The sequence below is a fragment of the Sus scrofa genome, chromosome 6 (assembly GCF_000003025.6).
Source record: "Sus scrofa isolate TJ Tabasco breed Duroc chromosome 6, Sscrofa11.1, whole genome shotgun sequence".
NCBI lineage: Eukaryota > Metazoa > Chordata > Mammalia > Artiodactyla > Suidae > Sus > Sus scrofa.
In genome coordinates, this window is record NC_010448.4 from 108,220,581 (window position 1) to 108,232,144 (window position 11,564).

The window sequence follows — 11,564 nt, forward strand, 5'->3', positions numbered from 1 at the left end:
CTGTGTTCACGGCAGGTAGGGATGTGACCCCCAACAAAAGCTGGCGCCTCTTTGTTTGAACTATCTGACATTGCTGCAGACCTTGGGACTCTCATCTGCAGAGGAAGAGCAGGAGGGGCCGTGTCTGGGAGGTCAGGATGTGGGGAGGGGTGGGAAAGAGGGTGGGGGGCTGGGTGCGTAGGAAATAGACGAATTGGCTGATTGGCCAATAGGCCAGCTTGAGGTAAACGTGTTAGAAGTGGTCCCCCGTTCTGCTGCCTCTTTCCTAAATGAAAAATCTTACATCCTCTTCCACCCAGAGGAGACGTTTGAGATGACAGGCATGTCTTAGAGGGCTGCCCCAGGGAAGGCGTCCACTCTTCTGACCTTGGCAGTAAAATGTGTGCACCCCCTTCACTGCCCAGCAGAGCCGCACTGCACATGTCCACACACGGCAGTTGCACGGCTTTGTGACCACTTCCCTGCCCCTCCCCAGCGTGTCGCGTGTACACGTGGCAGCTACCAGGGTGAACGTTTCCTGGGCCAGCTGAGGGAGAGCCTTCCTGGTTAGACCAGAAAAACCACACGTCTGAGGAAGAAGTCGTGGCAGTGCACCTACCGAGTCCACTTCTGTCCAGAATTTGGGAAAACTCTGAACAAGCTTGATGGAATTGTGTGAGTTAATACAGCTGTGGTTTGCCCTTATTCACCAGAGAAGCCACGAAGGTGCCGCTGAGATCAGAGTGAATTTGGACATGCAGGCTGTTTGCCTGCTCTTGGTTATAAAGTGACCCAGAGGCATACCCTGTGCCTGTTCTGAAACTGTGTCCAACCCAGCATCCTCTGGATGTTACAGAAAGCCACCAACTTTTTTTTTTCTTTCTTTTATCTTTTTAGGGCCACACCTGCGGCATATGGAAGTTCCCAGGCTAGGGGTTGAATCAGAGCTACAGCTGTTGGCCTACACCAAAGCTCACGGCAATGCCGGATCCTTAACCTGCTGAGCGAGGCCAGGGATCAAACCCGAAACCTCATGGATACTAGTTGGGTTCGTTAACCACTGAGCCATGACGGGAACTCTGAAAGCCACCAACTTTTGTTATAGCCGTGGAGGAAATCGTGGACACGACTTCTGGAAAAGGCTGGGCACTCTCCTGAGAAAAGGCTGGCAGCGACATCCACAGGAATCAGCCTTATCATTTGTGCTTTCTTCTTTCTCTGGCTTTTCCTGACAAAGGTTATCACCTGTAACCAGCCAGGACAGGCATTACATGTTGTCACAGCCCTTGGACACTCCTGTGTAGGTGGGATAAGATTAACCTGGTGAGGGAATTCCCTAGTGGCTCAGCAAGTTAAGGATTTGGTGTCGTCCCTGCTGTGGCAAGGGTTCGATCCCTGGCCTGGGAACTTCCATGTGCCATAGACATGGCCAAAAAAAGATTAACCTAGTGAGATCCAGCCAGACTGTTTAATTCAGAGTTAACAGTGTAAGGTGCAGAGAAGCAAGAGAGATTGAGGTAAGCAGAGAAGGCTACAAGGAGCCAGTCTTTAACAATGGATGGAATTAGGAAGGGGAAGACGAAGAGGGGAAACCTCGAGGTTCAAAGGACTGTTAATAATGGCTAATGTTAGGAGTTCCCACCGTGGTGCAATGAGATCATCGGCATCTTGGGAGCGTTGGGACAAGAGTTCAATCCCCAGCCCAGAACAGTGGGTTAAGGATACGGCATTGCCACAGCTGCAGCTCAGATCGTGACTTCAGCTCAGATCTGATCCCTGGCCCGGGAACTTCATACCTGCGGGACAGCCAGAAATGAAGAAAAACAATAATGATAATAGCTAACATGATATACCTGCATTGGAGTATTATCCAAGCTTAGGAAGAGTGGGGATTCTGATACATGATACAATCTGGATAAACCTTGAGGATATGATGCTCGATGAAGTAAGCCAGACACAGAAGGACAAATTCTGTGTGACTGTAGAGACAGAAAGTTGAATGGTGGTTTCCAGGAGGAGCTGAGGGGAGGGAATGGGGAGTCGGTGTTTCATAGGGACCGAGCTTCACTTGTGCAAGATGACACCTGTGTCTGGAGGTGGGTGGTGGTGATGGTTGTACAACAGGATGAATACACTTAATAACACTGAACTGCACACTTTGAAACAGTTAAAATGGTAAATTTTTGTCATGTATTTTTCCTCACTTAAGAAAATAAATTTAAAAGCTAAGAGCTAACATTTGTCACGAAGTTGGTGTATACCGAGCATTGCACAGAGATTTCTCATGTAGTTCTTGAAATAGCCGTATGAGGTCGGCGCCGTTGCTGTTTTCTTCGGATAAATGTGAACAGGTTGGGGTCATTAAATACACCGTACCTCCCACAGCCAGACACAACTAGTGGTGGTCCAGTGAGGATTGTACCCGGACCTGTACGAGTCCAGATCACACTGTGTGAAGAACCGACTGGCATGCAGGCCTTGAAAGAGGACCCCCCGCCCCCCAGCAGGCACTGACTCCTGGAGGCTGGAGTTTCTGACTGTCACGGGGTCCTGTGGATGGCCGGGGTTTCCATCCCCCTCCAGAGGCCCTGCCCAGCCAGGCTCCTGCATCTAGCAGAGCCCTGGAGGTGGCTCCTGTCTGGGTTCCCCATTGCTGGGAGTGTTTGCATGTGAAGGTCCGCTGTTCCTTGCACACAATGATCACCCGTGACCTGTAGTTTAAGGAGTAACCTGTCACCCAATCTGTTACAGACCACAGTCATTGACTATGTGAAGCCCTCGGATCTCAAGAAAGACATGAACGAGACTTTCAAGGAGAAGTTTCCTCACATTAAGTTAACACTCAGCAAAATAAGGAGGTACGTGAGGAGGGGAGGTATGTGAGCTTTGCCGCAGGCCCCTCCCATTCTGCACTAAGCCCATGCTTTGTACAATGCATCTTCCTTTTGTTCTGGGCAAGTGAAACGTGGCCACATTCAGCAATAAGAGGCTCGTTTGATGCTGGCTGACTGGTGCCTGGAGGCGAGAGAGCCGCAGAGGCTGGACAGTGGTAGAGCCTTTGACAGGAACTGAGAAGGATCTAGGCAGGGACAGTTCCTTATGCAGGAATCTTTGCATACAATCTGTGGCTCCCAGTTTAGTAAGATTTATGTTAGGGAGAACTCAGGTTAGGATAGGATAGTTCCTGCTTTCTCAAAGGCAGGCAAAAATGAAGAGTTCGCATCCTAGAGTTTGAGGTGACTCTTTACCCACAGTCGTCCACCTAGAGGTGACAGCCAAGCCCTATCTGTCAGCAAACAGCCAAAGCAAAGTCAGCAAGATTTTAGGGTGTGTGTGTGTGTGTGTGTGTGGAGAGAGAGAGAGAGTGGGGGTTAGGCTATATGCAGACATGGTGTTGGAATATGTGCCAGCCTTCACACGTGGGTATCCCAGTCCTGATTTGGTTCCGGCAAGTTCCTAGCCAAAGAGGTGAGGGAAGACTGTCTTCGCATTTTGTTGGCTGGCAGCTTTCCTAAGAAGGCCATCGCTGTACTCTTAACCTGTCCCCTCTTCTGCCATAGTTAGCGACCACATTGGGACCGGGTACCAAGTGCCTAATTTACCTCAGGAGCTGTTTCTCCAGAATGACCCTCATTTCCCTCTGTCACTGTGGATGAGCCCACTCCTAGTTTCCAGACCCTCAGGCATCCACTCGGGTTCCCCCTGGTCCTGGGGCCACATGGTCTATGCGGCTTGACCAACAGAGAAGGGTCCTAAGCCCCAGCGACGGAAGTCTGTGGCCACGTGAAATGTAACTCTGTCACTCTTAGGGCTTGAATCCCATTCCATGTCGCCCTTCTGGGAATGAGACAGAGAAGATGCTCTCAAGACAGGCCATCTTTTTTTGAGGGGGGTCCCCTGAAAGTCCAGCTTCTAACCAGACTCTTCCCTCCTTCCCATCTCTCTCTAGCCTGAAGCGAGAGATGAGGAAGCTTGCCCAGGAGGACTGTGGCTTCGAGGAGCCCACGGTGGCCATGGCCTTTGTCTACTTTGAGAAGCTCGCCCTCAAGGGAAAGCTAAACAAACAGAACCGGAAGCTTTGTGCCGGGGCGTGCGTGCTCTTAGCGGCCAAAATCGGAAGCGACCTCAAAAAACATGAAGTCAAGCATTTAATTGACGTAAGTGGGCTGGGTCCCAGTGGCTGCAGAGGAGAGCCTGCTGGTAACTCTGCCCCGGGAGAAGTTCTGAGTCCTGGTACCAGCAAAGGGCTGAGGCCAGCCCTTCTGAAGGGGACATCAGACTCCACATCTCAGGGATGGGATGTCAACATAGGAACTTTGGGGTGACAGTCCGTAAAAGGGGCCCCACCACACCACGGGGGCCTTGTGGGGAAGCTGCAGGGTCAGCCAGGTCCCAAGGTGTCAAAGCATCAAAATACAGAAAATAAAAGACATGATTAATACAATGGCCCATGTGTCTAGCTGTGCAGCTGTCTTTTTAAAATTTTTTTATTTTTTTAATAGCTGCACCTGCAGCATATGGACATTCCCAGGCTAGGGGTCAGACGGGAGCCACAGCCACAGCAACACAGGATCTGAGCCGCATCTGCAACCTACACCACAGCTCATGGTAATGCCAGATCCTTAACCCACTTCGTGAGGCCAGGGATCAGACCCATATCCCCATGGACACCATGTTGGGTTCTTAACCCACTGAACCACAGTGGGAGCACCAAGATGTCTCTCTCGCTTTTTTTTTTTTTTTTTTTTTTGCTTTCTTGCTTTTTTTTTTTTTTTTTTTTTTGTCTTTTACGGCTGCACCTGTGGCATAGGGAAGTTCCCAGGCTAGGTGTTGAATCAGAGCTGCAGCTGCTGGCCTCCGCCACAGCCACAGCAATGCAGGATCCAAGCTGTGTCTATGACCTACACCACAGCGCACAGCAACGCCAGATGCTTAACCCACTGAGTGGGGCCAGGGATCAAACCCGCATCATCATGGATACTAGTCAGGTTCGTTACCGCTGAGCCACAATGGGAACTCCCAAGATTTTTCTTTTTAATTAAACAAAAGCTGAGTTTAAGCCAGAGCCGAATGTATTCTAGCAAAAGTGAGGCCTTCCCTACCCACCCTTACCCCAATTTTTCTCCATTCCTGCTCTGGCAGCCCCTGCAGCTGGCAGGGACCAAGAAGCAGTGCAGGAACCCACCCCTGGGGTGTGGGCTCAGCCAGTCAGATACACACAAGCTGTGTGATCCTCTGAAAGGGAGGCAACCTCACCAGCACTTGGTTCTCGAGCATAAGATGAAAGACCCAAACTACATATAACCAGCTCGTCCAACCCTGAACTTACCACGTGGTTATTTTTGTTGTGGATGATCTGCTATGTTACTAGTCTTACATCTAAGCTCAAATAAGAAGATTTTGAGTCTCTGCTGTCTGAATCTCAGCATTGCAGTTCACTGCCCATGTCACTTTGGACAAATTACTTAACCTCTTGACCCTGCCTTCTCATCTGTAAAATGGAGAGAAATGTTACACTGACCTTGTAAGATTATTGAGAGATTAAATGAAGTCGCAGGATGTCCCTCAGGCTTCTGGCAGACTGTCGGTCCTCAGGCAGGTGTGATTGTGATTCCCTCTCCACCAGAACTGGGAGCAAGAAACAACAGGTCCCTCCCTTTATTCCTCCACTGTCTAGCCCGAAACAGGTTTCTCTGTAAACACTCACTGACTGATGGGTACAGAGGTTACCTGTGGAGAAGACCTAGGATTTCTATTTCAGAGCTAAAATGGTTTTGGTTTTCATTCCGTTGCAGAAACTGGAAGAGAAGTTCCGGCTGAATAGACGAGAACTGATTGCCTTTGAATTCCCAGTGTTGGTGGCCTTGGAATTTGCCCTCCATCTGCCAGAGCACGAAGTCATGCCCCATTACAGACGCCTGGTCCAGAGCTCCTAGCCCAGGCCTCCCGGGGGGGCCAGGGACGACGTCCTCTGAGCTCAGTGGGGCAGCACTGACTACTGGAAATGCAGGAGTAGAACTCAACACAGCAAATGTTTTTCCTCTCGACCTGTTTTTGTGTAGAAGCAAGACTGGAAACTTTTCAGGGAGCCTTCAGTCTGGCCAGCCTTGCTGCGCCCTGAACTGTTCACTGCTCAGCAAAGAAGGGGAGACCCACGCAGAAGACGGCTCTCCCATCTCGCCACTCGCAAGATTTCCTAGCTGGCACCGCCCAGGCTTCCTCGAGGCCACACACAGACCTTGCAGGAATGGTCCAGGGACTTCTCTACAGACCCATTCCACCTTGGAGTGTGAAGGCCGAGAGCAGAGCGAGGAAGAGAATGTGCAGACGTTGGGGGAAAGCTTCTAAAAGATACTTTCACTGCATCAAAAGAGCGTGCCAATCTATTTTTGTATCCGCTGTCGAAAGTGCACTTTCCCCCTGGGGGCGGATGAGCGAGGGTGAGCGTGTGTGTGTCTGAGATGCCGCATCAGCCCTCCACCTCCAGGGCCAGCCCCACCCACTACAGAACTGACCTCAGCCAGGGGTCAGGAGCCAGGCTGACCTTCAGCAATTATTCCAGACCATCTCTGGGTAACAGTCACTCCGTACCAGATTGACATCGTCTGCCCTTAGAAAATGACACGATTTCTGTTACTGCTCTTGCCACCATTGGGACGAAGAAGACAGTTCTCACTGTCGGATGGACTGTGGGGAACGGCGTGGCATATGGCACTCTGTCCCTTTCCACTGTCTCGCCCTGTGCGTACATCGAACCTGCACACTTCCCCCCTTGTGGAGATGCTGGGGTTGGGCTCCGTGGTGTGCATTCCTGTGCTCTATGTTAGAGTGCATCATGGGCACATTTATTGTGCTATATATAGACATATACATATATATAAAGCATTTTATAAAATCCAGAATAGGGGAAAGGCACATGATTATTGTTTTGAGGCTTTGACAACTGGGACAAACTGCGTCTTGAGCTGTGGTTGAGTCCATCAAAGAGGCAGCAACTCTTATTGCCACGTCCCCAGGGCTGTTCGTGCAGTTTTAATTATAACTTGTACCGATTTGCTGGGATGACCCAAAAGGAGGCACCTTACCATGCTGTCACCTTGTAGCTGCGAGAGGTGCCCGCTGGGGTTCACCAGACTGACAGAAACCTGTGGCCCTGTAAAAAGAATTAAAATATTTTAGTGTTTCTATAGCCATGTATGTGTATGTGTAGACACGGAAGTGTTACCTGTCACCTGTTGCCCTGCATTACGGATTCGCCTGCCACCCTCCCCTCCTGGATTTCACACACAGACTCAGAGTTTCTCCGTCACCCCCAAGAACAGGTGACGGGGGAAAGGAGCATACCCAGCTTTAGTTAACAGGGCTTGAAAGAGTCTGACAGTCACAGGTGGGAGGAATTCAAGGAGTGTCTGGGGCGAGCAAGCAAGATGCTTGCCTTCTGCAGAGTCGTAGACAGAACAGAGTTGAGTCCTAAATATTTTACTGAGAACTATCCGGAGCTGGCTTCAGTTGCACGGTGATCCTGTTGAAGGGTTTGATGTACCTGATCTCTTTGGCTCCATAGATTATTACAATGTAGGAGGCACCTGTTTATGAGGCAAATTTGAAAGGAAGCACAGAGTGTGCAAAGCATCTCCATCACCCAAATGGAGAATGCGCTTGGCCTCTGCTGCTGCCTTTCGCCTGCAGTTCCCTGATGAGCCCTTGGGTTCCCAGCCCACTCAGCTCCCTGGTGAGTGCCTGGCAGGTGACGAGCCTTCCTGAGAAGCAGGGCCGCTGGCACCTAGAAATTTCCTGCAGAGCTCCCCACTGTCCATCTGTCTTGAGTCTCCTGCCAAGCTATGGGGACATGGGATGGGTGACACAGGCCACCAGCCCAGATGTGGGGAAGGCAGGATCCTGTATCCTTACTGTGTCTGAAAATGAGGCTAAGTTTCTTCGATTTGAGGCAGTTTGGTGTTTAGCATTTATGAGGTGGACTTAAGCTGTGGGTCTATTTTCTTTTAAAGATTTATCTTAATTTAAAAGTCTGTTTTGGGAGTTCCCATTGTGGCTCAGCAGTAATGAACCCGACAAGTATTCATGAGGACACTGGTTCGATCCCTGGCCTCACTCACTGGGTTAAGGATCCGGTGTTTCGGAGAGCTGCAGTGTAGTTCACAGACGAGGCTCAGATCTGGCATTGCTGTTGCTGTGGTGTAGACCAGCAACTACAGCTCCGATTCAACCCCTGCCCTAGGATCTTCCATATGCCTCAGGTGTGGCCCTAAAAAGAAAAAAAAAAAAATTCTTCAATTCTTTTTGTCATGCACCCAGCAGGCCTTTTTTGCACTCCCCTTACCCTGCACAAACCACTCGGTAGCACCAGTCCTGCCTTGCTGATGTGGGAACAGGAGAGGTTGGAGGTGCGTATCCCCTTCATTCCCCTAACAGCACCCCTGCTGCTGAATTCCTTGGCTTTCCCAGGCATGTCCAGTTTGGGGCTGAATGGCCAGATCTCATGATCCAACCCCCTACCCCCACTCCGTAACACTTCTACCCTGAAGCCTCCCTGCTTCCCTTGCCATCTGCAAAAGCAGAGGAAGGGTAGGCTGGAGCAAATCAGGTTTGACCCAGGTAGTTGTATTACGTGTTAATTGTGTTCACTGTCCAGTGATGGAAGAAGTCCTTCAAAGAGAGAGGTTTGGGAGCATCCAGGGGCTGGATCCTAGGGGAGTTTATCTCTGAGGGGCTGTCGGGACCATCTGGATAAGGACAGGGCAGGCCGGGTCACGGCAGGTCAAGGGCTGAGAGCTGAACCAGGGAGGAAACATCAAAACTATAAATCTGGAGTCACACATTGTCAACACCAACTTAAAAGTGGCTTCCAGGAAAGCAAACTACAAGGCAGAACCAGGCAAAGCGGTATAAAAGAAGAAGCTAAGCTGATAATGGAAGTTGGAATGGTCCTCTTACTGCCAAAGGAACCCCAAGCAGAATGTGAGAGGGACGGCCCCCACCGCGTAAAGGGCCATGCAGACTTCTAAGCGGATATTCCAGAAAGTCTGCGAACACAGGGCCAGCAGAGCCATGAAGATGCAGCTGGCCAGGATGGCGCTCACCTATGCTAACCATCTCACATAGAAAGTCACCAGAGCTGCTCCTGCCAGGACAAGGGAGATTCTGCCTTGGGGACAACTTGCAGCTTCACTCTGTGGTATACTGACTCTGCCCACAGCCTCACCTGTTTGAAGAGCAGGGCCTCACCTCCAACAACGAAACAGCTGGCTTCTCTACAAGGGCCGATTAGCTCTGCTGCAGAAAATGGAGACGTCTGAGATACCTGCAGCCACGACTAGTGCCCAGTGAGCATTCAGTGGGTATGTGATGAAGAGGAGATAAGTGAAGTGATATCAATGCTAGGATGGTAAAAAAAAAAAAGCCTGGACAGGGAGTTCCCATTGTGGTTCAGAAGTAATGAACCCAGCTAGTATCCATGAGGATGTAGGTTTGATCCCTGGTCTCACTTAGTGGGTTAAGGATCCAGCATTGCTGTGAACTGTGGTGCAGGTCGAAGACGTGGCTGGGATCCAGCGTTGCTGTGGCTGTGGTATAGACCCGAAGCTACAGCTCTGATTAGACCCCTATCCTGGGATCTTCCATATGCTGCAGGTGAGGCCCTAAAAAAAAAAAAAAAAAAAAAAAAAACAAACAAAATAACCTGGGAGTCTCTCCCACTTGGAGGCTTGCCACTAAACAGCTCTCCTTAACTTCTCTTTGTCATTCAAATCCACTGGCTGGGACATGGTGCCAGGATGAAGTCCCTGGATTTTCAAGGACTCCACTGCTCTCAAAAGGACAGTGTGATGGTGACAGGGACAGAGGCCTTGCCTCCGCCAGCTCTGTGTGACCTCTTCACACAGCGAGCTGGAAGGAAAAGACTCAAATGTTCCCTTTGGCTCAGGCAGTTGTTTAAATGGGGTTTCACTCTCAGTGGCCAAGGGAGGGGAGTTGGGTGTGAAGGGAGGCGTGGTTCCTTCAAACTCCTCCCCCACGGATCCTGGTTGGAACTCGATGAAGATGTGTATGCCAGTGTTTGTTTGCTAAGGGCAAGCCATTGCTGGTCAGGCCACCGAAAAATCAGCTCACAGCAGGAGCCAAGAATCTCTCATTTCACTGAAGAGCCTGGGATGTCTCAGTCTCTGAAATGTCTATGGAACAGCAGGAGCCTCGTGCACACTCCAGGATGGACTTGGCCTTCCCAGCAGTTTGCTGCCCAGGTCATAGGACCCAGGAGCTGCTGGGGGCACCACTGCCCTGGGCCTTACAGGGGCCTTGGCTCCTCTGGTTTGTTCAGCGCCTACTGGTCTGGGTGGGTGTGAGGTGGGCAACACCCAGAGACAACCCATAACAGGGGAGGGGCTGAGGCAGAAGGGTCGTGAAAATGACCGGGAATCACCTCAGGGGAGTGTGGCGAGGTTTCTCGTCCTGTCAGGGTCTCGGAGGCCTCATCTACAAGTTCAGGGTTATGGGAAGTAGATGGCATCACCCAGGAGAGGGACTTGCACCCCATCTGGAGCATCATAGTCACTCACAATCATGATTTCACAGCCAGGTATTCAAATCACCCCCCCAACCCGGCCCAACCCACCTCCTGGACTCTTGGGCCTTCCCGCTCTGTCACTCCAATGTGGCCAGACTCCCCAGCTCTGACCCTGCTCACTTGGGTCCCCTATCACTCGCATGGGGAGGACAGACTACCATGGGAGCTGAGAGCCAGGGATGTGAGGTCTCAGCCTCCCTCTAATCCTCACGCCTGCCCCCCGCCAGCCCAGGACCTCGGGGATGTCACGGACCTTGTGTGCCTGCCTTCCCTTCTGTGAAACGAGGCCAGTGCAATCCCTCCACTAGAGGCTCCCTGTGCAGATTCTCTGTGATGCCTCAGGAGCAAAGCCTTTTGGGCAACACGCTGCATAGCCCACCGTATGCCTCCATGTAGGCCATGGTGCTGGGCCCTCCCCATCCCGCCTCTCTCCAGCTCCTGTCAAGTGCATCACGCCCTTGAGGCTGACCAGGGATCCCTCTTTAAGTCTGCATATCTCCTCTCCCACAGCAGCCTGAGAGTGTCCAGGAGGCAGGGCCGAGCTCCCTAAGGCCACCATTGTCTGCACAAGGCTGACCTGTACCAAGTGACCCAGCCTCTCAGAACCAGGGGAGGAGGGGCCCCTGGACAGTCAGCTGCCCCCACTCCCCCCATGGCTGGAGCTCAGCCGGGGCAGAGACTGGTTTTCCTGGAGCAAGTGTCTGCTCAGGGGAGAGGCTCAGATTGCTCAGATTGGATCACCGAGAGGAGGACCATGCCAGGCTCTCTTGCTGTGTGATGCATTCTCCCCAACTTTTTTTTTTTCATTTTTTAAAGTTTTATTGAGGTATAGTTGACTTACAATGTTGTGATCATTTCTGCTGTACAACGTGATTCGCTCATCCATGTACAGACATCCATTCTTTTTCAAATTCTTTCCCATATAGATTAGCACTGAATCTTTGGTACAGGTCTCTGTGCTGTACAGCAGGTCCCCGTTGGCCAGTCATTCCATAGACCAGAG

At 51.1% G+C, this 11,564-nt stretch overlaps 2 protein-coding genes across 2 annotated transcripts in view; one reads left to right on the forward strand and one right to left on the reverse strand.

The window, feature by feature from the left end:
• Nucleotides 1-8,252, forward strand: part of CABLES1 (Cdk5 and Abl enzyme substrate 1) — a 112,489-nt gene extending 104,237 nt beyond the window's left edge. Inside the window, exons 8-10 of the mRNA XM_021097743.1 lie at nt 2,731-2,837; nt 3,929-4,136; nt 5,775-8,252. Coding sequence (XP_020953402.1) covers nt 2,731-2,837; nt 3,929-4,136; nt 5,775-5,915 — 456 coding nt within the window. The 3' untranslated portion in view covers nt 5,916-8,252. The remainder of the gene's footprint in view (nt 1-2,730; nt 2,838-3,928; nt 4,137-5,774) is intronic.
• Nucleotides 6,995-11,564, reverse strand: part of TMEM241 (transmembrane protein 241) — a 102,171-nt gene continuing 97,601 nt past the window's right edge. The window contains exon 16 of the transcript XR_002345438.1: nt 6,995-7,132. The gene's annotated coding sequence lies outside the window, so the exon portion shown is untranslated. The remainder of the gene's footprint in view (nt 7,133-11,564) is intronic.